At 34.6% G+C, this 25848-nt stretch overlaps 3 protein-coding genes across 3 annotated transcripts; 2 read left to right on the forward strand and 1 right to left on the reverse strand.

Moving 5' to 3' along the window:
- Window positions 1-6858: 6858 nt before the first annotated feature.
- LOC131633583 (uncharacterized) lies at window positions 6859-8065 on the forward strand. Its single transcript, XM_058904282.1, has 2 exons — window positions 6859-6962; window positions 7537-8065. Exons 1-2 carry the CDS (start codon window positions 6859-6861, stop codon window positions 8063-8065), a joined length of 633 nt encoding a protein of 210 aa, XP_058760265.1.
- A 1950-nt stretch (window positions 8066-10015) lies between these two features.
- LOC131633586 (dolichyl-diphosphooligosaccharide--protein glycosyltransferase 48 kDa subunit-like) lies at window positions 10016-13899 on the forward strand. Its single transcript, XM_058904285.1, has 13 exons — window positions 10016-10344; window positions 10524-10660; window positions 10833-10958; window positions 11181-11234; window positions 11342-11455; window positions 11827-11882; window positions 11985-12026; window positions 12248-12323; window positions 12442-12513; window positions 12608-12733; window positions 12820-12924; window positions 13503-13586; window positions 13705-13899. Exons 1-13 carry the CDS (start codon window positions 10083-10085, stop codon window positions 13750-13752), a joined length of 1302 nt encoding a protein of 433 aa, XP_058760268.1. The 5' UTR covers window positions 10016-10082; the 3' UTR covers window positions 13753-13899.
- Window positions 13900-21153: 7254 nt separating this feature from the next.
- Window positions 21154-21883, reverse strand: LOC131633577 (putative lipid-transfer protein DIR1). Its single transcript, XM_058904277.1, has one exon. It carries the CDS (start codon window positions 21821-21823, stop codon window positions 21509-21511), a length of 315 nt encoding a protein of 104 aa, XP_058760260.1. The 5' UTR covers window positions 21824-21883; the 3' UTR covers window positions 21154-21508.
- Between the last annotated feature and the right edge of the window lie 3965 nt (window positions 21884-25848).

Here is a 25848-nt window from a genome sequence, read left to right on the forward strand (position 1 = left end):
ACAAATTTCTTGGAGATCAAAACTCTTCTGACCATTCTAAGGTTGGTCAAGTCAGCAAAAAGAGAAATGTCAAAGAAAGAGATGTCAACCTAATGGCTCATACCACCTTGAGAAAAACAAAAAGAGAAGACTGGTACTTTGATAGTGGATTCTCTAGACACATGACATGCATTCACAAATTACTAGTAAATATTAGGTATCACCCCACAGGAGCTGTCATATTTGATGATGGCTTTAAAGGTGAAATCAAGGTTATATGAAATTTGTTGTATGCTGGATCTCCAAAGTTAGAAGATGTTCCTCTTGTGAAAGGACTATCATCTAATCTTATTAGCATCAGTCAACTATGTGATCAAGGGTTGTTGGTAAATTTCTCCAAATCAGAATGCTTAGTCAAAGATGAGAAAGATGTTGTGTGTATGAAGGGTATAAGGTCTAAAGACAACTGTTACTTGTGAGAATCTCAAATAACTTCCACACGTTCAACAACCAATGAGGATGAAGTGAAGCTATGTCACCAGAAACTTGAACACCTTCAATTCAATAGAATGAAGTACATTAGACTTAAAGGAGTCATTAAAGGAATTCCAAGACTCAAAATTGATGGAAAGAAAGCATGTGATGAGTGTGAAGTAAAGAAGAAAACCATAATGATTCATCTTTAATTGAAAGTATGTGTTTTGGACTTTAATATGAGTTGATATCATAGAAAAATATGTCACATCATTCCTTTAATTGAGTGATAAATAAGTCATCTTTGATTTCATTCTCTAAAAATTTAATAAAAAATTAAAAATCATTTTGAAACTAATTTCTACCTATGTAATGTTTGTGAAAATCAAAGAGCATTGTATGAGTTTTTTGTGGCATCAGAATTAGTTCTAATCATTTTTTTATTAGTTGACTAATTTGATCCTAAAAGTTTAGTTTTTTCTTTCATACTCAATCTCAAGTTTTTAAGTTTTATTTATGACTAACTTTTTAAATGCAAATGAGATAATGGGTAAGAAAAAAACCTTTCAAAGTCCATGCAGGCCCGACCCAAGACCTAGGCAAGTGAGGCAATGGCCTTGGGCCTCATATTGTTGGGCTATTAAAAGGGGCCTCCAAATAAAATATTCAAGTAATATATAAGCACAATTCTAACTTAAATTCATGTTGTTCAGGCGGTTGCATGTAGTATTAAATCATGTCTATTGACTTCTATTTTCCACTATTATATTTGTCATTTTTTCATTTAATTATAAATTGGTCTAACAAACCCATCCAAAGAAAAATTTGGTTCAACAGAAGGAATATGTTACAATTAACTTATTATTTTTATAGTTATATAAATATTATTTTTTTAATAAAAAATTATAATTAATATGGTTTAATTTTTTACAAATTAATCCATTTTTAATTAATTATTATAGTAATTACCATAGTTTAATAAATTTGGTCTAACAATACACTATACACTTATGTTATAAATAATTATTTATTTTTAAATTGGGGGGATAAATCAAAAAAATAATTTTACTGGGGGATCATAGAGGGCAAAAACATAGAACTTTTTATATTTTAAGGGGGTAATTCAAAAAAAAATTAAAGAGAGATAACCTGAATCTCGCCTATATGGCAAGGGGTAAATCACTATTAATCCTATATTATTTATCTTCTTTTAGATTAAAAAAGTGATCGAAATTTACTATAGTTTCCACACGAATACAAAGAAATATTTTGTAATGTAGTTTAAAGACTAAATTGATGAATTTTAGATGTTTTAGAGATGATTAGTTAATTTTATATTATTTAAGGATTAAATTGAAGAAAATAATAATTTAAAGATTTGATTATCACTTATTCTATTTAAAAAAAATATCATAGAATTTTAATAAAATATATTTTATTTTATAAATTTTTTATTTTAAATTTTGCCTTAGGCCTCCAAATCTGTTGGGCCGACCCTGAGTCCATGAATAAAAAGGAGAAAAAGATTAAAAAAACTTGTTGAAGTCCCTCACAAGTAAAGAAAACTTTGTTGTATATTCAACCTTTAACCATGTGGCTCAATTACAATCCATTAAAAATGACTTTTAAATCACACGTCATTAAATAAATTAATAATCTATCACAAGTTCAATAGATACTTTTATTAAAAAGTATCACAATAGATATTTTTATTAAAAGGTTTATCAGAGCCTGGTTTCGATTCAGGGACCTGTGGGTTATGGGCCCACCACGCTTCTGCTGCGCCACTCTGATTCACATTAAATTATATTTTTCATATAATAGATAGATTATGGATTGGTAACATGAAAAAATAAATTTCATTTAGCAAAGAGTTTACCTCTATATAACAATGAATAATAAACTGTTGAAACATACCTATATAAGAAGACCATCTCTAGTATTTACATAACTTTTTATAATGAGATACATAGACATTTCTCATGTATCAACAAACAAAATAATTTGTGCATTTAATTTCTAGAGGCACTTTGGAATTTAAATACACATCCATAAATAAAAATGAGATAAGAATTAAATTGTAATTATGGAGGAAATGTACAACAAGTAGCATGAAAGGCTAACTCTAGTTAAAGGCTAACTGTCTCAGGAGGAAATAACTTCAAGTTGTTCACTAAACAAACTTCCATCCTTTAATGAAGAATTGTCTAGTTTATGAAAAGAGAAGATGAAGTTCTTTATTGAAGGGATGGATTGTGGCATTTGGAAGGCTTTGAAGGAATGTCCATTTGTTCCTACACGCAAAGTTGATGGTGTTATGGTAAACAAACTTGCAAAGGATTGGACCAAAGATAATAAAGAAAATATGCAGTGCAGTTTGAGGCAAATGCACCTACCGCTCTTGAGGTAAATTATGGAACTATGTGCTTGCAGGTTTAATCGAGAAATGGTCAAAGCTCATAGGCAAGCAAGATATTCATAGACCTTATAACATCATCGTTTTGATAACGACAAGACCTGAAGATGTAACATCCTTTAAAGTTACTTTGATGACAACAACACATCAGTACATGCAAGTTCTAAAGTTATTTCAAGCGGTCAAATATGCACAAGATGGTTGATCAAGTTATTCTTCTTAATTAAGATAAAGAACTAAGTTCTTATGATCACCAATGATTTCCTCTAATGATGGTGTCTAAATCGAAGATATCTCAAGCCTCATACAGAAGAAGATTAGAGTGAAGTGTTCGTATGATTGGTATGTCTGACAAAAGACTTGAAGCTTCAGAGTGTTAAAGAGAGGAACTGTGAAAGCTCATTTGGTCGTGTCTATCTGAGTGATCAATGCTTTGTAAAAACACAAGGGTGTTTTTCGTAAATTTGTATGGATAAATCACATACTCACTAAAACTATTTTTGAAGCCTCTATTTTTCAAATAAAATTGCCCAAAATGTTTTTGGAGCATAGACAAATAATTCGAGAGTTGTTAGATTGATTACGGTAAGTTTTTGAACTGCTTAATCGATTATACCAAATGCCTAATTGATTAGATAATGGCAAAATAAATCTATAATCGATTGTGATAGGGTCTTAATGAGTGGTAATTGCTTTCTATCAAAACTTTCCAAATTAGGCTCAAATAATCGATTATTTGTGGTACCTAATCAATTTGACTTATGACCTAATCAATTAGGTGAGTTAATTTGCCTATGTATTTTTTCCTTTATTGAACTATCCTTTGGCTTATTAACTGAGGTCTTCCCCTTCATCTTTTTCATCCAGAAAACATGAGATATATCATCTTCCTCAATCTCTCTCTCTCTTTAAAGATCCTCCCGTAGTGGAATCTAACATAAATTTAGTTGTTATTGTAGTCTTTAATGAAAGATGTGTTTTTGAGTCAATTCATCAAATATGTGGTTTGGGCATATTCTCAACATACACTTATGTTGTTCATAGACTTCACATAATGTCTTTGTTAAACCTTGGGAAAATACATCAATGATTTATTTTCCTCCAAAATTTGTTGTGAGGAATGAATACGGTAAGTAATTTCTCTTATAACACATTCCAATTAGTCATGAATTGAGACAACTGATCTAGATAGCAATTCTTAGATTTCCATATATGAGTATGAAGGAATAGTTGTAGAAAGATACTTTCTTTTTTCTTCATTATATAAAGCACCAAATAACACCACTAATCTCATGAAACTTGACTAAATGAGTATATGGATCCTCACGATCTATGTTGAGGAATTTTCTTGTTTGATATTTTGAAAATAACAAACTATTGTGTAAATATAATTAAGATTATGTTCTTATTTGTTATTTGCTGTGTACTTTTGAATGAAAATAAATAAGACACATATTTATGAAGTTATTCATCAATGAAATAAGAGAAGCAATGATTCTCAAGTTTATTATTAAGGCCATTACAAGTAAAGAAAAATATTTGTTTGAAAGGAAGACACAATATCAAGTATGACAAAGAAATAGCATGCATAATGACATTTATGTAAACATGTGTCAAAACGGATGATCAAACTATTTACATAAACACACCAAACAACAATTTCGTAATTTTGTATCACATTAGAGATCAACATACTTTCCACTAATAAGAGTATCATGAATATGCTATATATATCAAGAAGACTATTGTAATACCCGGTATCGTATTTCCATCCACTAATCGATATTAATTCATTTTGGTATAGGTAGTGGACAAATATGATACATGTTACTATAATGGGCTTATTTGGAGAATAAGTTAATTTGAAGTAATAAGAGGGCAATATGGTATTTTCCCCACTTAAATAGACTTAAGTCTTGTTTGGTTCCTCACCCTTTTACTTGGCATAACCAGATTTTTGTGAATAGAATTGGAGAAAGAAAGAAAACGTGAAAGTGAGAAGAGGAGGGTGAACCAACAACATCTTCAAGCCTTGCATGAACCAAGATCCAACTTCAAGCTCTGATTTTTGTCCCCAATATCGTTCCAGCTTCATCATCTTAATCTTCTAGGTGAGTCCCTTAGATAGAGACTATGGGAAAAAAATTCTAAGGGTTTATGACATTTTGGGGTTAAGGGCTTTTGAGAGTACATGCATTATAATCCTTACTTATGTATGTTTTAGACTCTTTTTCAGTAACTTTTTCGTGTATGCACTATTATAATGTCTTATTATTCAATCAAGGATGGTTGCATGTGGAGATTTGGGGACCCCAAATGGGTTTCTGATTTTTCTGTGCGTAATAGAGTTCACTGTAGCGAATTTTGGTTCGCCGTAGCGAATAAGTCTGGGAGTTGACTTGATTTATTCGCTAGGGCTCGCTACTCTTCGCTGTAGCGAATCGGGGCTTCGCTAGCAGTTCGCCGTAGCGAACTCACCTGTGTTGAAGAAGGTTTGCTTCTGTTTGAGTTCGCTGTAACGAACAGAAGTTCGCTGTAGCGAACTAGTCTGATACATAATATATATTTCATCCCTAATGAGTGCAGTTTCGTTCCGTATTGGGAACCGAAAGCCTCTTATGATTGGTATGATATCCTGACTTATGTCTTAAGTGTTAGTTTAATTATTCATGAATACTTGCTCATGCCTAATGATGTAGTTATGATGTGATACAATTATTATGTAGTGAATCATGAATGATTGTTTTGACCCGTTGTTTCAGTTACACATTCGGGATTGTTTCTTTGTGTGTTTCAACGCTTGCTATGCGTGTGGTATACTAGAATCGAAGTGGGCCACTACTAGGTGGTAAGGCACCATTATGTATGGAATAGTTTCCAATAATACCATTGCGAGTGTGCCTGTGAGAGTCTTTTATGGCGTGTCTCACCTGGAGAATACACCTGGCGTTCTTGGTATGATAACACACATGAGCTACCATTGCGAGTGTGCTTGTGAAAGTCTTTATGGTGTGTCTCACCTGGAGAATACACTTGGCGTGCTTGGTATGGTGGAGTTGTGATGCCAATTAGGCGATATCACTTGGATAACTCACCTCTAGTGGTGCCACGTAGGCTACACCACTAGGCTCCTAATCGGATGGGCTTGTACAGTCAATTAGGCGTATTCGCACTTGCGGGAACCATATTGCGTATGGATGGTGATGAGGGCGTGACGCCATGTAGGCAATGTCACTACTGTAACTCGTCCCAGATAGAACACCATATAGGATCTGTCTGTTTCATCTAGAGATGGTCTTATGCGAGTCTTCTTGACGATAGGTACTTGGTGACTCACCGAGGGTGTGTGTGCATCCTTAGTAGTTTGGTTGTTACCACTTCTGGATTCCCCGTACATTGGGTATGGGTTTGCATACGTGATTGTGGCACTAATTGTATACTTGTGATATGATGACTCCCATGGTGGACGAATCACGTGTTTGCTCTGTGCTTGTACCGAATGTGAGGATAAACCCCGAATCAATGGTGGATTCGGCTTTGCTATATATGTGCCCTCTTTGATCTGAGTGGACCTTTAGGATAGGCGGACTCACTGAGATTTAGTAATCTCATCCCATTCCATTTCTTATTTTTTTAGGTGGTTCGAGGCCAGATCGTTTTAAGGGCAAGATGGATTAGTCCTTTGGCAACTCTTAGATGGATGTTTATCTTTTGTTCTATCTTCGTGCCTTCTTAGTAGCTATATTTTGGATATTATACTATACTTGATGTATTATTGGCCATGATACATTCGGCTTTTGTACCTTGTACTAATGATGTACTCTTATTTCCGCTGTGATATTATGTTATGATGTCTTTATGTACCTTTAATAACAGTTTCACGCAAATTATTCTAGACATGTATGTGTGGAATGTTACCGTTGGTATTAGAGCAGGTCGATTCTCGGCTTTTCTAAGACACATCATAATGCAGTACAATCCTGCCTCATATGTGTGGAGCCCGAGCAAGAAGCGGGAAATGCGGGCGTACCTTGGCAGCAGATAATGCAACAAATGCAACAACAGAATCAGATGATGAAGCAGATGATGCAAGGTATGCACGGGCAACAACCTCATGCTCAAGTTCCTGTTCCGCAAGCTACAACTGGACCAGACTTTCGTGCCTTCTTTTGAATGGATCCTCCGGAGTTTGCAGGCGGACTTGACCCAGTATTAGCTCACGATTGGTTGGCTGGTATGGAAAGAGTGTTCCAGGCCATCCAATGTACTGAAGAGGAAAAGGTGATCTTTGCCACACAAAAGATGAAAGGACCGACTCTTAGGTGGTGGAATACCGCATCTACCTGTTTTACTACAGAAGAGATTCCGAAGGACTGGCATCACTTCAAGGCAGCCTTTTTAGATAAGTAATTTCCTAACAGCGTTCGGACCCAAAGAGAACGAGAGTTTCAGAATTTCAAGCAAGACAACATGTCTGTTTTGGAGTATGCTGAGAAGTTTGAAGATATGGCTGATTACTCGTGACAGGCTGTTTATGCTCCTGATGAGTTGTGGAAGGTTGATCAGTTCTTGATGGGTTTGAGGGCTGACATTGCTCACAGTGTGTCCTAGAGAGAGTTCACCGCCTATGTTGAATGTTTGAGGCAATGCTATGTTGCCGAGAACAGTCTGAAGAGGGTTCAAGAGGAGAAGAACCAAAATAGGACTAACTTCAGGGAACAAGGAAGATCTGCTCAACACCTGAAGCGTCGTAACTTTCCATCAAAGAAGAAACAGGGTTATGGTGACCATTCTAACTATCCTCCTCAGTGTGATAAGTGCAAGAGAAGACACCAGGGTGGATGCAAACCATTTCCGGTGACTTGTTACGAGTGTGGGGAGCCTGGCCATGTTATTAAGAATTGTCCAAAGAAGAAAGCTCTTGAAAGGACCGCAGGTCGTGTCTATACCTTGGATGTGAAGAAGGCGAAAGGAAACAACAATCTTATAGCAGGTATATGTTGTGTAAACAACCAACCTTTGTGTATTTTAGTTGATTGCGGAGCTACGCATTCTTTTATCTCTTCCGAGAGTGTCTATCGACTTGGTCTAGAAGTTACCCCATTATCTAGTCCTATGGTCATTTCCTCGGCTACGGATGACACGGTAGAAAATGTAATACCCGGTAACGTATTTCCATCCACTAATCGATATTAATTCATTTTAGTATAAATAGTGGACAAATATGATACATGTTACTATCATGGGCTTATTTGGAGAATAAGTCAATTTGAAGTAATAAGAGGGCAATATGGTCTTTTCCCCACTTAAATAGACTTTAAGTCTTGTTTGGTTCCTCACCCTTTTACTTGGCACAACCAGATTTTTTTTGAATAAAATTGGAGAAAGAAAGAAAACATGAAAGTGAGAAGAGGAGGGTGAACCAAGAACATCTTCAAGCCTTGCATGAACCAAGATCCAACCTCAAGCTCTGATTTTCGTCCCCAATCTCGTTCCAGCTTCATCATCTTCATCTTCTAGGTGAGTCCCTTAGATAGAGACTGTGGGAAAAAAATTCTAAGGGTTTATGACATTTTGGGGTTAATGGTTTTTGAGAGTACATGCACTATAATCCTTACTTATGTATGTTTTAGACTCTTTTTCAGTAACCTTTTCGTGTATGCACTATTACCATCTCTTATTATTCAATCAAGGATGGTTGCATGTGGAGATTTGGGGTTTGGGGACTCCAAATGGGTTTATGATTTTTCTGTGCGTAACAGAGTTCGCTGTAGCGAATAAGTCTGGGAGTTGACTTGATTTATTCGCTAGGGCTAAGCTTCTGTTCGCTGTAGCGAATCGGGGCTTCGCTAGCAGTTCGCCGTAGCGAACTCACTTGTGTTGAAGAATGTTTGCTTTTGTTTGAGTTCGCTGTAGCGAACAGAAGTTCGTTGTAGTGAACTAGTCTGATACATAATTTGTATTTCATCCCTAATGAGTGCAGTTTCTTTCCGTATCAGGAACCGAAAGCCTCTTATGATTGGTATGATATCCTAACATATGTCTTAAGTATTAGTTTAATTATTCATGAATGCTTGCTCATGCCTTATGATGTAGTTATAATGTGATACAATTATTATGTAGTGAATCATGAATGATTATTTTGACCCGTTGTTTCGGTTAAACATTCGAGATTGTTTCTTTGTGTGTTTCGACGCTTGCTATGCGTGTGGTATGCTAGAATCGAAGTGGGCCACTACTAGGTGGTAAGGCACCATTGTGTATGGACTAGTTTCCAATAATATCATTGCGAGTGTGCCTGTGAGAGTCTTTTGTGACGTGTCTCACCTGGAGAATACACCTGGCGTTCTTGGTATAATAACACACCTGAGCTACCATTGCGAGTGTGCCTGTGAGAGTCTTTATGGCATGTCTCACTTGGAGAATACACCTGGCATGCTTGGTACGGTGGAGTTGTGAGAGTCTATATACTTGATGTATTATTTTGGTCATGATACATTCGGCTTTTGTACCTTGTATTGATGATGTACTCTCATTTCCGCTGTGATATTATGTTATGATGTCTTTATGTACATTTAAAAACAGCTTCACGCATATTATTCTAGACATGTATGAGTGGGGTGTTACAACTATACCTTCAGCTAAAATATAAAAGCACGACACCAATTCTAAATTGGTTCAGTATTGATTGACACTAGACTTGGTAGGGAAGACCACAATTTGATTCCCCGACAACTGCGGTCGGGAGAGACTGAAACCACTTAATGCTAAAACTCATCTCCGAATTGAATTAATTGGTCCAATAAACTAGATTCTGATAGTGAAAACAAAAACAAAATAAAAAATCATGGCACTAAGGTAAATCTGTCATAGAGTGGAAGCTCAAGCACTTCCATGAAAAATAGAATAATATATAAAGTTTGATAGAGATTTATTTATAAAATATACAATTTAGATTTACAATCTATTTCTAAATTTCAGGGTGTATAATATAAATTATAGAGTCTAATTAACAATTTTCCCAAGCCTAATGGATTAAATTGGGCCATAAACTAAGTCCAGCCCAAATCAAATAAACAAACAGGGGAAAAACTGCAAATAATCATTTTTCAGGGTACAAAACCTAATTAAAGAAAATATCAAAAAACGAAGAAGAAGACTTTACTGATAAAATAGACTCTGAAACAGAGTCACAGTGTTGCATTGCTCTCAAATGGCGAAGCTCATCTTCCTCTTTCTCACTCTCATTCCAATTCTATGCTCTTCCTTCTCCCCTGATAAACCCTCAGATCGTCGCATCCTTGTCTTAGTCGATGATTTTGCAGTCAAATCTTCACATTCTCTATACTTCAAATCTCTCCAATCTCGCGGTTTCGATCTCGATTTCAAGCTCGCTGATGACCCCAAAATCGCGCTCCAGAGATACGGACAGTATCTTTACGACGGATTAGTCTTGTTTTCCCCGACAATTGAACGTTAGTTTTGTAATTTTTAGTTTTCCCCATTTTTAATTGTTTGTTAGATCTTAATCTTTGTTACTGTTTTAGAAATGGGTCTTTGTTAATTTTTGGTTTTAGCTTGTTTATGTTTTGAATTTTCGATTTTCGATTTTTGTAATAGAAATGTGTTTTTTTTTTTTTTTTGGGATTTGTAGGTTTTGGTGGATCTATTGATGCTGCTGCTATTTTGGATTTTGTTGATTCCGGTCATGATTTGATAGTTGCTGCCGATAATAATGCATCTGATTTAATCAGGGAAATTGCTACTGAGTGTGGAGTGGATTTTGATGAGGTGATTGTAGTTGAATGAGTTTTTGTACATTGACATTTCTCAGTTATGTGTTTATGTTATGGTGGTGGTTCAGTGTGCTTGGATGCTATTATTTGCATGTTAATTTTGATCTTATATTGAAATTAATACTATCTTTTTGCTTGTGTATTTTTATTTGTTTTATTTTTTCTAGGATTATACTGCTGTGGTTGTAGATCATGCTGGATACGCAGTCTCCTCTACCGAAGGGGATCATACATTGATTGCTAGTGATGATTTTATTAAGTCTGACGTGATCTTGGGAAGCAAAAAAATTGAGGCAAGTTTGTTGTTAATTTACTTGTTAACTGCATTTCGCTCAATTAAGGGCCAAGGCATAAACATTTAGCTGATTTTCTAAAGTTGTTTTTGTTTATTTCCTTTTTCATTTTTTGTTCTTTGTTTTAAAGGAGTGGGAAGTGGCTTGTTAGTCACAGGAAAATGCTTCTTATACACTGCAATGTTTTTTTTAACGATTTTCTCATTACATGCAATGCAACAGGCTCCGGTGCTTTTCCAGGGAATTGGGCATTCATTGAATCCTTCTAATAGCCTGGTAATAATGATTCCTAATCTTAGTTCACATGCAATCGTAAGACTTAATGGGTTGATAAGTTTACATTATTTCGGTTGTACTTCTTTCATTAATGTATTTCAATTCAGGTGTTGAAAGTTCTATCAGCATCTCCTACAGCTTTTTCTGCCAACCCAAAATCTAAGTTGACAAGTCCTCCATCACTACTTGGATCTTCAATCTCATTAGTTTCAGTTATACAGGTATATCTCTTTCTCCTATTGTGTATGTGTCATTGTATTGTTTGCTATCCCTTTTTGTACTTTTCTTGCTTATTGCTTTTGGGATATGCATGGAAAGTTAGATTCTCAATGTTTTTTTTTTTTATAATTTTGTTTGAAATTACCCATTTCACGTGTGCGATAGTATAAATGCAAAAATATATTTGTTTTTGAGCATCTGGTTCTGGTGTTAAGTATGAATAGAATATTTTCACCTTTATTTTGTGTTTCCATTTATAGGACACACTTTACACATATTTTACTCTTCATTGCATACTGTTATGATTTGTGAAGTGTTTGATTCTGAAACTAAGTTCTGATTCCTCATTTATTATTCCCCTTTTAATTGTCAGGCAAGAAACAATGCTAGGATATTGATCTCTGGCTCATTGAGCATGTTCAGCAACCGGTATGAAAGACTCACATGACCTTGTTATCCTGGGTTTGATGATGCTAAATGTGAAAGCTCTGAAGCTCATTTTATTTTCAAATATTATGATTTTTTTTGCAGATTTTTCAATTCAGGTGTGCAGAAGGCTGGCAGTCCAATCAAGTGGGTAAAGTGTTAAGCTTTTTCTTTTTCTGTTAAATATTTGTTCACTCACTGCCAGAGTATCTACCTTCTCTCTTATAGCTATTGTGGGTGTACAGTGTACTTACACTGCATCCAACCTACACTAGGACTATGCATCTTACAGTTTAGATTTTAGAATATGATTTTTAGTGAAACATACAAAAGTTAAGTAATTTCTGTTTTTTGTTTTTGAATAACAGACACGACAAGTCAGGTAATGAGCAGTTCTTGACTGAACTTAGCAAATGGGTTTTGCATGAAAGAGGTCACCTCAAGGTAAGATCAAAGTACTTCAGCCAATTTTATTCTCAATGTTCACTTTTTTGATATTTGACATCATCATTTAGCATCACTACTATTATTTAATATGCTGTTGCTTCATGTTAACATTTAGGCGGTGAATGTGCAACACCATAAAGTCGGAGAAACTAATGAACCATCAATCTACAGGATCAATGATGATTTGGTAATTTGAATACTATTTCATTCTGATGTATGCCGTGTTTTCTTTAATTGAAAATTTACTTTTGCTGATGCTTGCTTCTCAAATCTTTTTAAAGGAATACTCTGTTGAAATTTATGAGTGGTCTGGGACAACATGGGAGCCTTATGTAGCTGATGATGTTCAAGTTCAATTTTACATGATGAGTCCCTATGTCTTGAAGAATTTATCAAACGACAAGAAGGTTCTTTTGAAATTTCTCTTGAACATGGGCTTATTTGTCTAATAAACTCTTGATTGAAACTCACGGGATTGCATGTCCTCTTTCAGGGTCGTTATTTCACATCGTTTAAGGTTCCTGATGTCTATGGGGTTTTCCAGTTCAAAGTTGAGTATAATAGACTTGGATATACAAGCTTATCTTTAGCAAAACAGGTAATTGCGGATCCTCTAATATTTCAATATTCTTAAGATGTTGACTTATGGTACATGCTATCTATGTAATGTAGCCTAGATACTTCAAAAATGAAGAAGTATCGGTGTCCAACATGTATCCAATACCCATACACGTCTAATACTTCCCGATACGTACTTATAAGTTATACAATAATATTTTATTCTTTTCGGTAATATTTTCACCAATTCTTCTCAAATACATCTGTAGTGCTTCTCAGAAACATCTTTGATACTTCTTAGTTCTTACCAACTAAAGACATATTTATCTTCTGGATATGATCCATTTTCAATTTGTCATACTAACTATCAATGACATGCTTTCCGTGTCACATTCATATCTCATTCTAGAAATAATATATACATCCCGTAGCTCGGTCATATTGTACTATGTATCCGGACTTAGATAGCTATGCACTATTTAATTGATTTGTCTATACATCGAATTCCAATATTTGGCAACATGTAGTTCTTGAAACATTTTACTTTTCAGGATTATAGATTATAATTGGAAAAACACTATACAATTCATGATGGGTATTGTTTAACTTGCCTTGTAGATTCCTGTTCGTCCTTTCAGACACAACGAATACGAGAGATTTATCCCATCCGCCTATCCTTATTATGGGGCAGCATTTTCTATGGTAAGGATAATTTCTCTCTCAGTGGGAAGGGATATAATCAATGAAGTGAAATATGATCCTGAATTTCATCTTAAATACATTTCAACCCTTATGTATTAACCTTTGAATTGTGATGCAGATGGCAGGTTTCTTTGTCTTCAGTGCTGTTCATCTTTACAACAAGTAGATCATTGCATTGCACTGCACGAAGTTAATGTAGTTTGTAACATGGGAGCTGTACTTATATTGAGATTGAAAATTTTGATTAGGCAATGATAGAAATCATAAAACAGGTGTTTCTAACATTAATATAGACTTGTTACTCTTTTTATTATTATTATTCTGTCATTTGACTTTTAGTATTTAGTTGTGAGCATCAGTCACTGTAGAATTGAGCAACTGCTACGTTGTGATGCTTGCCGTTACCATGAAACCAAAATAGTCCCAAACACACGATCCTTGAAATAAATTGAGTTTGGAAATCTTAGTTTGTTTCCTATCACTGCAGCATGTTTTTCTCCATACTCAAGCATTAGCAACTAAAATCAATAGTCTAGGCACAAGTCGTCATGGTAGCTAATTGATTTCTCATTCAAGGTTGTAATTGTACATTCTCCGGTCACTATTATAGTGAAGATATATTAGTTATTCAATAAATACATTTAAATAAAGTATATTCTTCCATCAGTTACTTTGATTTACATGATGCAGCCGTTTCCCCGGCTTTCCTCACAATTGCACCAAACCAATTCATAAAAAATGAAATGACATGAAAAACCATACTATAAAAAATCAGCGTCATAAATCTACAAGGGCTTTTGGCAGGAGTATTAAAGCTTCTATATTGATCTTAAGAAACCAAAAATAAAAGTGAACCAGTTTAGTATGTGAAAAATGCATTGACTAATAGACCCTCTCTTAAGTTAGGCCTAAAACATGAGTTGACATTATAACTTATCTTAGGTAAAGAAATGGGTGTCTCTCATTACGCAAATATCAAATTTAAGAGAACTTAACCTCTCACCCCTAAAATTAAATCTGCCGTTTCTCATATATTGATAAAAATGCTATTGTTATTATTTATCCTAAAAAATTTACATTTTTTAATATTTTTTACTATGGACATGCAGTAAAAACAAAACTTTCGGTATTCATTGTGACATTATTGTCGAAAATAGTGTGTAAATCTCAATTTTTTGGAGACGATTCACTGAATGTTTTGAAAAATTCGGTGTTGTTCTAGAAAACCAAAGAAGCATACTGGAAATTTTTGAAATTTCTAGGTATAATAAAATCTTTCAGAAATTTTGAATTTTCGGTAAATCGGAAATTTTGCATATGTTTGAAATTTCCGGTATGACTGCAGATAATTTTTTTTACTTGTCTGGTCTAGAATCGACAACTACTTCTACAAATTCATGTACATATTTTACAGAGTTCTTCACCACAGATACGTATGTTTTATATGCAACAAATGCAATTTTTAATTGTTTTCCCGTCTTTATGAAACTGATAGTTTAATATTTATGCTGTAATTGACATATATTTAAGTTTCGATCTGAAGTTTTAGCATGGGTACATGATACTAGTAAAAATCATGGTATTATTGTTGTCATTGTTCAATATGATTTTGCTAATGGAATGCTAAGGAGGAAGGATAAATTAATTATGAATTGTAAGAGAGGAGGAAATTACAAAAAAGAAGGAATGCATATGAAAGCAATAATTCTTCAGAAGACCTTTATTATATGAAAGTTAAATGTCCTTTTAGGCCAATATATGTTCTAAGTGGTATCGATTGGAAGGTGATAGTTAGGTGTGGGATGCACAATCATAAACTATTTGAGGATTTAAAAGGCCATGACATATTGAGGCGTCTAAAAGATCATGAAAGAAAGTTTGTGAATGACATGACGAAGTACAATATGACTCTTATGTACATAGTTGTTGCTTTGAAAGACAAAGATCCCGAAAAGCTCACGAGTGTTATCCAGGTGTTTAAAGCTAGAGCTACATACAAAATGAGCAAGAGAGGTACATTGACAGAAATGCAGAAGTTGTTGAGCCTTATTCATAAAGAGAAATACATGTGTTGGACTAGAAATAGGGATAACTCAAATGTTGTAGCTGATATCTTTTGGACACATCCTGATTTTGTGAAGTTGTTGAATATGTTTCATTTGGTGTTGATTTTTGATTGCACATACAAGACAAATAAGTGAGAATTTTTTATTGCACATCCTGATATTTGTGGTAGATGTTTATTTATTAGTTTGATTATGTGCATTTTGATTGTGCAGGTACCAGATACCACTGTTTGAGATTGTTGGTGCTACGTCAACGAAGTTGACGTTTTCAGTTGTCTTTGCCTATTGGGAACATGAAAGGGAGAAGAATTTCATATGGGCACTAGAGAAGCTCAAAGAGTTGTTCTTTGCTGAGACATTGCTACCGAAGGTTATGGTGATGGACTGAGAACTTGAATTGAAGAATGCCATGGAATCTGTGTTCTCAAATGCAACTCGTCTGTTGTGTTAGTTTCATATTTCAAAAAACTTTAGTATGTAATGTAAAGAGTATGTTAAATCAGAAAGACAAGAACATATCATGGATCTATGAAACAACATTATGTATTCAAATACAGAAACTGAGTTTGTTGAACTCTTCAAGCACTTTGAGACTGTTTGTGTTGTAATTCCTTTATTTGTTAAATATGTGAATGAAACATGGCTGCAACCTTATAAAGAAAAGTTTGTTGCTGCTTGGACTAACATAGTCACTCATTTAGGGAACACAACAACAAACGCATACACAAAACATGACAATTTGATGTTATTACATTACTAATTATAATATAACATATATTTCTATTTATGGTTTTTAGGGTGGAGTCTGATCATTGAAGATTAAAAAACATGTTGACTACAAGTCAGGAAGATTTATGCCGAAGTTGGGATGATATGAACACCATGTTGAAGTTGCAGCTAGGTTCAATCAGAGTGTCATTTTAAAAAAGTATTGTCAACATTGAGAATCGGTATACCTCTCTTTTCTATTCCAACTTGCATAGTTTTATATCAAGATAATGTATACAACTCATTGGAAAGGAATTAGAAAGGGTAAAATTTGTTGGTGTAAGCAAAAAAATATATGGTTGCTTCATTAGAACAACACATGGATTATTGTGTGCGTGTCAGTTTGCCGGTTTCCAAGTAATAGGAAATCCTATTTCTTTAGACTCAATTCATACGAAATTGCACATTGCAGAGCATGATGTCAGTCATGATGAAAGTGGTACAGTGTGATTTAGAAGACGAGTGTGAAGAGTTGAAGACATATTTCAGTACTATGGATATTATAGGCCATATGGTGTTGAAGAAAAAAGTTCGGGAACTAATACAACAATCCACAACTTCTATGTGTCCTCCGTCGGTGAAGTACAAGCCAAAAATGAGAGTTAAGAATATTAAAAAGACTCAAGAGAGTGATGTGAATCGTGATCCTAGCCAATGGGAGTATGCTAAGGGATCACAGGAGAGTCATACTACAAAGAGATCATGCACAATCTAGAAGTCAGCCGTTAAGTATGTCGATTGGTAGTCAACCATCCACTGAATCTTCAAGACATCAATAGTTGTCATAGTTTCATGCTTTCTCACATCCATACATCGATGACATTATTAATATTGGTGACAATGAAAATTGTGGTTTCCTTCTATTGCAACTTTACTTGGATAGGGCGGAGATTCATGGCCTTTGATACGAACGCAGTTAGATGCTCAAGTTCATCGAAGCTCTCAATTGTTTTTCAAGTTGTTCTATGACACTGTCTCTACAATTAAGAATGCGTTATAAGTAGAACACTTGAGAGTGTAAGGTATGGATAAATGTATGAAGATTCCTGATATGAGTAACCCTATTTCTTTTAGATACAATGTCGTATTTTTTTCCCTTTCCATGAGACTTAACATCACATCTTTTCCTTTTGCCTTAACTTCACCTATGTATACGAGCAGACATAAAATCATTGTTGTTGATTTTATCAACAACAATCATTGGGTTCAGGTAAATTTGAAACCTGATAGTCCATTGCCTTCCGTCATAGACCGTTGGAGACAAAATTGTAATGATGATGCAAAAACATGAGAATCGGCATATGCGGGTTGCTTTAGTCACTGGGAAGGTGAAGTTAAGTCATCCTAGGTTGTTTTGTATTATTGTATGTATGACAGTTATTATATATGTATATTTAGTCGGGTAACATTTATATCGATTCAGTTATTTGAGAAAAATCAAGGAGAAAAGTGGAAAAAAACTTACTTACTACACTGGAAATTTCAATTTTTTAGTTAAATACCGGAAATTTCAAAATTTCCAGAATTTTTTGATAAACACCAGAAATGTCAAAAATTCTGATAATTTATATCCATTGATCGGAAATTTGAAATTTCTAGTACCAGAAATTTCAAATTTCCAGTAATCGCTCATATGCCACGATAAAAAGTGGAAAATTATGGAAAATTTCTAGAAATCTTGCGAAATTTTTGATAATAAACTACTCCTCCGTCTCATATTATAAGCAAAATTTAGCTTTTTAGATTCATTGAATAATTAATGTATTTGAACTATATATAATCCAAATACATTAATAATTCAAAGAATATGAAAAGGTAAATTTTTGCTTATAATATGAAGAGGATATTAACATAAAGCACTAGAAAAGGGGTGGGGTGCCAGGTATAATTAATTCCTCCAACTTAATAGTCTTAGACTTAAAAAGATATTTTATATCGGAGGTCTAGGTTGTGGGGTCTTTGAGAGAAAAACTTATGAGTTAAAAAAGTTATGAACTGTAACAATTTTCACATATTTCTTTGATTATTGTTAAAAGATAGTTATGATTATTGGACTAAAAAAATTATAGATTGCAACAATTTTCACATATTTTTGGTTATTATTCAAAAACAGTTATGATTTTTTCTTTCTTTTCTGTTTTAGAATTTCTATATTATATTCTTTTGTTATGGTTTTTTTTTTTTCAATAGGTAATGGAATTTAACTAGAAACAACAGTTACAAACACAACCAATCTACCTCTTAATACAATTGAGAGGTAAAATGTTCCATATATGAAAATTACAGGACGCAGATGAAATATTAACTGCTCTAAACCACTTTCAGGAGGATAACACTATCGCACTGACACATTCGTCAAAACTAAACGTGCTACCCCTAAACACTATGGAATTCCGCATAATCCAAACATTCCAAACTACCGCCATCCATATAATCCCTACAGTTAATCTTTCGTCTAAAACCTTAATTTTGTCAAAGAAAGCAAGGTAATTTCTTAACTCAAGGTTTGATAACGATTTAGACGTACCTATCCAAACTTCAATTTTCTCCCAGACTTTCTCCAAAATAGGGCAGCCAACAAACAAGTGATAGGAATCCTCTTCACTGTTGTTACAAAACACACAACAGCAGTCGGCAGGCAAATCCAAAATCCTTTTCTTCCTCAATTGTTGTCTCGTCGGTATTCTATCCATGATTAATCTCCAAACAAAAATTATCACCTTTGACGGAACCTCTATACTCCACAAAAACTTAAGCTTAACAGCCATCACTAGATCCATCCCCTGCACCACCCCTCTCTTCATGATTTCTTTCGCACACGACTTAACCGAAAATCCGTCATCCTTGTTCGGTTCCCACACAAACAGGTCCTGTTCATTCTGCACCATAGAAACCTGACCCAGAAAATCCAGCAGCGTCTTGACAAGGTCTATCTCCTCCTCTTCCTCTCCGCTAAACCAGTCTTGAACGTTCCAAATCCACTCCCCATCCTGCCAGTGTCCCGCTTCCGAAACAGACATACAAGGCTTGACAGCCTTAACATAAAGCTCAGGAAACACCTCCGCGATAGCTTGGTCACCAATCCACCTGCTAAACCAAAACGCTGTTTTTTCACCATTCTTCGCCTTGCAATAAACAACATCCGAAACAAACATTCCTCTAGATCCGGTACAGTCATTAATCGCCATTAAATCACGCCACCAAATAGAATCCCTCTTTTGAATCAAGCTACTATCATTGACGAACATTTTCAACTCCGGTTTAGCGTACCTATGCTTTAGCAAATCACTCCAAACTGCGTTATTTTCAACTAGAATCCTCCACTTCCATTTCATTAAGAGCGAAATGTTCATGTTCTCGATATCCCTAATACCAAGCCCTCCTTCTTCTTTATTTTTACAAACTTGCTTCCAACTAACCCAACAAATGCCTCTTTCCCCTTCCACACCCCTCCATAAAAACTTTCTTTGAATCCCAATAATCTCATTTATCACCTTTCTAGGCGCCCTGTAGAAAGACAACGAATATAACGGTATCGCGTTCAACACAGAATTTATCAAAACCACCCTTCCTCCTATTGATAAGAACCTCCCCCGCCACGAATCAAGTCTCTTTCTCACATCATTCACTACTTCTTTCCACATTCCTCTCTTCCTCGGACTGTCACCCACCATAATCCCCAAGAACTTGAAGGGAAAAGCCCCTATGCCGCATGCTAAGAAAGACGAAGCCATCTGCAAAGTTGACTCATTTATATTTAAACCGAAGATGTTGCTTTTACAGAAATTTACCTTAAGACCAGACATTATCTCGAATCCTCTCAAAATCGCTTTCAAGGACCATAAGTTATGGTTCACTCCTTCACCAATAACTATGGTATCGTCCGCGAACTGAAGAATATCTACTGCTTTATCGGTACCAAACTGGAATCCCTTGTATTCTCCCAATTCAACCGCTTTGTCCATTAAACAGGTTAGGCCCTCCATCACAATTACAAACAAAAGAGGTGATAAAGGGTCACCCTGGCGTAAACCACGCTCCACTTTAAAATCTCTCGTGCAGCTATCATTGACCACCACTGCCATGCTACTCTTAAACACGGTTGCTTCGATCCAATTCATCCACAAATCTCCAAATCCCATTCTTCTCATCACGTATCTTAAATAGTCCCAGTTGACGCAGTCATAAGCTTTCTCGTAGTCTACTTTCAAAATCAAGCAGCTCCTTTTTTCCTTCTTAGCCATATCAATAATCTCGTTGACTACCAAAACACCGTCAAGAATATTTCTATTTCTAATGAAAGCCGACTGTTTATGGGAAATCAGACCCTCCACTACTTCTTTAAGTCTTCCAGCAAGGATTTTCGTAAGAATTTTGTGAAGGCCTCCACTACCTCTTTTGTTATGGTTATGTTATTATTTTTATGACTGTTTTTTCAATAATGAGTATCAGAGCTCTTAGTTTGATCCAGTAATACGAAAAGTAAGAACTCTTGGTTCGATCTAGTGATATGAACAAAAAGTAAGAACTCTTGGTTTGATCGCTTGATGCAAAAAGTAAGGTGGCATGGGTGAAATACTCTTGGAATGGTTTGTGACCTGAATGTAATATTGTCTTAGAAATGTTCTGATTAGAGAAACTTTACTTAGGTGTGTCCATGGTGACACCACCTCTTTTTTATGAAAAATTTTATATCGTAAGCTTTTCAGTACGTTGAGCTAAAAAATTGATGGAAAAATATTTTTTTGCATTGTGGAAAATTATATCCATGACGTTGATACAAGGCTAACATAGTACATCACAATCTTAATTACTTGAACTCACAATTTAATACATTCTACAACTGAAAAACACTTGATATATTGCAACAAAAAATCATCCAGGACATTAGCATTAGCAACAAACACGTTAATCTTAAAAAAAAAAAAACATAGACATAGTTGAGCTAAGACTAAGAACTAAACACACACTAACAATTAACATTTTCTTATCAAAAACCAAAAACAAAAACATGAAAAAACAAGAACAAGGTGATGAATTATCACATCATTATTTTAGTAGCCCTTGCATATGCATGCATTTGCACTACTAGCAGTGGAAGGAGTCCACAACCTTACACTTAACAGGAAGTTCCATGGCTTGTTCTGGATCAACACCATAGAAAGAAAGCAACCCTGAATCCTTGTAACGACAGAGGCATTGAAGATCAGCTTTAGCAATAGCAGAACAGCAAGGAGTGGATGGAGTTTGATCATCAGCAGAATTCTCACCATTCACATACGGCTCGCATGCTTTCAGTCCTTGTTTCGTCATGTGACATAATGACTGGCCATTGACCAATATCATGGCATTGGCAATGGCCAACAATAGCATCACACTCATAACCTTCTTGTATGCCTCCATCTATACTCTCTCTGCTTAAACTTTCACTATTAAGTTTCACTATATTATTGTTATGAGAACGACAACTATATGTATGTGTGTGTATATATATACATATATATATATATATATATATATATATATATATATATATATATATATATATATATATATATATATATATATATATATATATATATATATATATATATATATATATATATATTGTGCATAGTGCTCCCGTGACCAAGTGTGTGCTGGCCAATTGGCAATACTATGGGCCAATGAATCACGGGTATGCATTTGGTACTTTCAAGGAATTGGGTTTAAAGAAGTTTTAGTCCTTTAGTTGTTTTAGGTTTATATTAAGGATAATACGTCAAGTCTATGCTCATGTAATTGTGTGCATGAACCTCTTTACTTGTTAATGTTCATATGGATAGGAAAAGACAAATTGTACGTATTATATATACGTGATATATCAAAGGTGCATGGATTAAATAATTATTTTTACGGTTTTGTTTGATGGTGATATAACACTGAAGGTGTGGTAAGTTCAAGCAACTAGTTGTGGTTTTTGGCTGAATGTGAGTTGGCATTATTACTCAATACTAGTGCAATTTAGATTCTATAAATAGGTTAAAGAAGTCTTTTCAAATCAACAAATTTAGAAAGGGTTGATGTATGTAAAATTGTAAACAAAAGATAATTAAAATAGATGAGCTTCTCTGAATGGAATGTTCTAGGAAGATAATTATGCAGGGCTTAGCTCTAAATGAATCTCTTGCTTATTTTTTTATTTATGAAGTCTTCACTATCTTGGTCTAATGAGCCTCGGGGACAATTTATCTACATCACAACAAGTTAGGCAGTGTATCTCCAACTAATCACATGATATCATTTAATAAATAGTACAATTATTTATTGTTTTTAAAGCATTTGACATTGAAGGTTAACCTTACCCAACATTTTGAGTTGGGTAGATAGAAATTCATCATGAGTTTTTTTCATACCCCAAACCCATTTAGTTTTATCATTGAGTTCCACACAACATGTATGAACACGAGTGTGGAGTTGAACAAGCACACATTATGCCCCTCGCTCATACAAGAATGTGGAGCTAAGCACATACAACTTACGTCACTTGTCAATTGTCTGTCCATGACTTGTGACATGCGATGTAAGATATATCCTCCCTCCCCTTGAAGGACCACAAATTTGAGAAAGAGCTTGGTATAACTGATTGAGGGGGAGTTCAACATGATTTGAATGATCAAATAATGTTAGACTCACTTAATTAGGATTGGTTAAAAAAATTATGAACTGAAGCGTCAAACTGAAGTTAAAATAATCAAACAGTTATGTTTGGTTAGTGAACCAAACCATATTGCAAAAATAGTTCTAGAATCGAACTAAAACTGAAACCAAAACTGAAAAATACAAAAAACAAGTTTTAATTTTTAAAAAAATTAAGAAAATAACGTAACGGTTCAGTTCTTTAATAAATACTTAGGTTTGGGAAAAATTAACTTCTAATTGTTTAGTACGGTTCGAAAATTCAAAATGGTATACCAAACCAATAATTATGGTTCGAATCGGTTTTGAGTAAATTGAAACTGTTCACTTTAGTTTTTTTAATAAATCATACCATGAACAACCTTACACTTAATGGACAAGCTTAATTAATCACATTGACACCAGAGCTGAGATAGGTCTGTCCTGCATGAATATGAATGACGAAGTTGCGTTAGACACGATGAATGGACAAGCTTAGATAAGAAAATTGAACATTGAAGTTAAGCTATATCATTCCCCCATGGATCTTAATGGCCAAGTTGAGCTAGACAAGATGAATGGACAAGCTTAAGTAAGAAAATTGAACGATGAAGCTAAGCTAGGGCAATCATGTATGGTCTAAGTATAAAGAAGTCCACACGACATTGTCATCCATGTTATTCCATAATCCACCAATCATTAAATTTGTTAAGGTATAAACATTTTTCTTCATGATATCGGTCCATGTCATTCCACAGTCCACTAAATGTCAAGTATATGTTTGTTCTTCATCAACTTTACCAATTCCATTCCAATTAGTTTATGTAAGAACAAGATTGGTTTTGCATCTGGCCTTAAGTTTTGATGATAACTTTACATGTTATCCTAAAGAACAATTGTATACACTAACCGTTTCTTTCTAGTGTGTGGTTGTTGCCTTGTAGGTTCTGACTCTGGTAAGAAGGCGTGTGACGTCATCAGGTTCTGAACTCAACACTTTGAAACAATACTAGTGTTGTGTCACTATGGAAGTTAAGATTCTGGAATGCTACTTCTGCAATGGTTCTAAGGAACGTTAGTACAAGAGCTTCTGATTGTGACTTTGCAAGGAAACTTTGAAGGCCTTCTAAAGCTTTTCTTTTATGTTCCATGTTCGGAAGATGCTGAAGACGAGGTTCTGCTGAACAAATTCTGAACACATCACTTATAAAGACCAAGTGCTAAAGACTCTGAATACAAGGTTCTTCTGAACAGGTTCTGAAGAATCAAAGACTTAGGTTCTGAAGACTCAAGTTCTGATCATTTACAACATGCTTCAATCAACAAACAATTAGAAGCCTCTGAAGACTTAGAACATCAAAGGACGGCTTGCATGTGATGGTGAGCATAAAAGTACTAACATAAACTATGACCTCTACTCTTATAGGATAGCGTAAGGACAGTCCAACGTGTACTTCTTATCTACCATTCCCACCATGACCATTGGGGACTTTACAACTGTACTTTGTATTTCCTATTCTACCCTCCAAAGGATCTATCTTTCTCTATAAAGGAAGTCATTGGAAGAATTTGAAATTAGCGAATCAGTTCTACAATCTACAACAAAGTGTTGCACAAACTCTGTTAGAGAAATTCTCTGTATAGTTTTATATTTTTAACAAGGAGCTTTTGTTCGTATCTTGCTTATCAACACTTTTGTGTTGTTATACTTAAACACTATGTAATCTACTTATTAGAATCATCTGTGTAATACAGATCTTGTAATCAACATTAATTTAATAGATTCCTTGGGGGACTAAGTGTTAGTCAAAAGCCTCGAGAAGACTGTGGTTGCGGTCATAGTGGTTTCATGATAAGGATCAGCTGAACTTATTGGGGTTGTCAGCAAGGTTAATCATTAATTTATTGTGGTTGTTTCCTTGAGAGACTAGTGTTAGTCAGGAGTCTCAAGAAGACAGTGGTTGTCTGTAATTAGTTTGGTTATAGTGGATTAAGTCCTTATTGAGAAGGAAAAATTAACTTGGTGGGTGGACTGAAGTAACTTTGTTAATAGTGAACTAGGATAAAAATAACCGTGTCATTTATTTTTATCCACTTGTTAACCTTTGTTATGTGTTGGAAAAAGATTATATTTGATGTAACCCAATTCAAACCCTTTTTCTGTGTTTCTCGCACCTTCATTTTATGAATGCTCATGTTTTTTTCTTTAAATACTTATTTCCTCTTCATTCTTCTCACTTGTAGGCGTTGTTATCCCTTTATTGCCTCTTCATATTACCTATCTTCATCAAAGCTAGTATCCACTATATCACGTAACATTCTTACCATTATTTATCTCTTTATGTCTTATACTCTTTAAATTTTTTTCAAGCATATAACATCCCAACACAAGATTCAAGGACAAACTTTTTAGTCGAGCTATGCTCAAGGACGAACTCCCTGAATAAGTTGCAAAAAGAAAACATCAAAATGAAAATAAAAATGAGAAAAATAATGGCTTGTCTTCCATTCTTCACGTTGTTTAATGTCATTATCTCACATCTCATCATCAAAATTATGGTGAATACTTAATCATCTACACATCATTGAGTTTCTTTTTGAGAGATGATGGCGGTGTTATTCCAAGCGAAGTGAGGCATTGTTTGTCTTAGGCTGACCAATCTTTCCATAACTTGGACGTGGCTTTTCCTTTTGTCACTTGTTATTAAGAGTAATTTCTTGCACCTTTTTCATCGACAAAACGAGTTGTTCATAAAATGAAATAACCTTAA

This window comes from Vicia villosa, unplaced genomic scaffold (assembly GCF_029867415.1).
Source record: "Vicia villosa cultivar HV-30 ecotype Madison, WI unplaced genomic scaffold, Vvil1.0 ctg.001143F_1_1_3, whole genome shotgun sequence".
In the NCBI taxonomy this organism is placed as follows: Eukaryota; Viridiplantae; Streptophyta; class Magnoliopsida; order Fabales; family Fabaceae; genus Vicia; species Vicia villosa.

Bases quoted from the DNA above. Each gene is read 5' to 3' on its own strand.
- LOC131633583 (XM_058904282.1), top strand. From the start codon at position 6,859: ATGTGTGGAGCCCGAGCAAGAAGCGGGAAATGCGGGCGTACCTTGGCA. The intron at 6,963-7,536 runs GTATGCACGGGC...TGCCGAGAACAG, and splicing joins GATGAAGCAGATGATGCAAG to TCTGAAGAGGGTTCAAGAGG.
- LOC131633586 (XM_058904285.1), top strand. From the start codon at position 10,083: ATGGCGAAGCTCATCTTCCTCTTTCTCACTCTCATTCCAATTCTATGC. The intron at 11,456-11,826 runs GTATATCTCTTT...TTTAATTGTCAG, and splicing joins CATTAGTTTCAGTTATACAG to GCAAGAAACAATGCTAGGAT. The intron at 12,324-12,441 runs GTAAGATCAAAG...GTTAACATTTAG, and splicing joins ATGAAAGAGGTCACCTCAAG to GCGGTGAATGTGCAACACCA.
- LOC131633577 (XM_058904277.1), bottom strand. From the start codon at position 21,823: ATGGAGGCATACAAGAAGGTTATGAGTGTGATGCTATTGTTGGCCATT.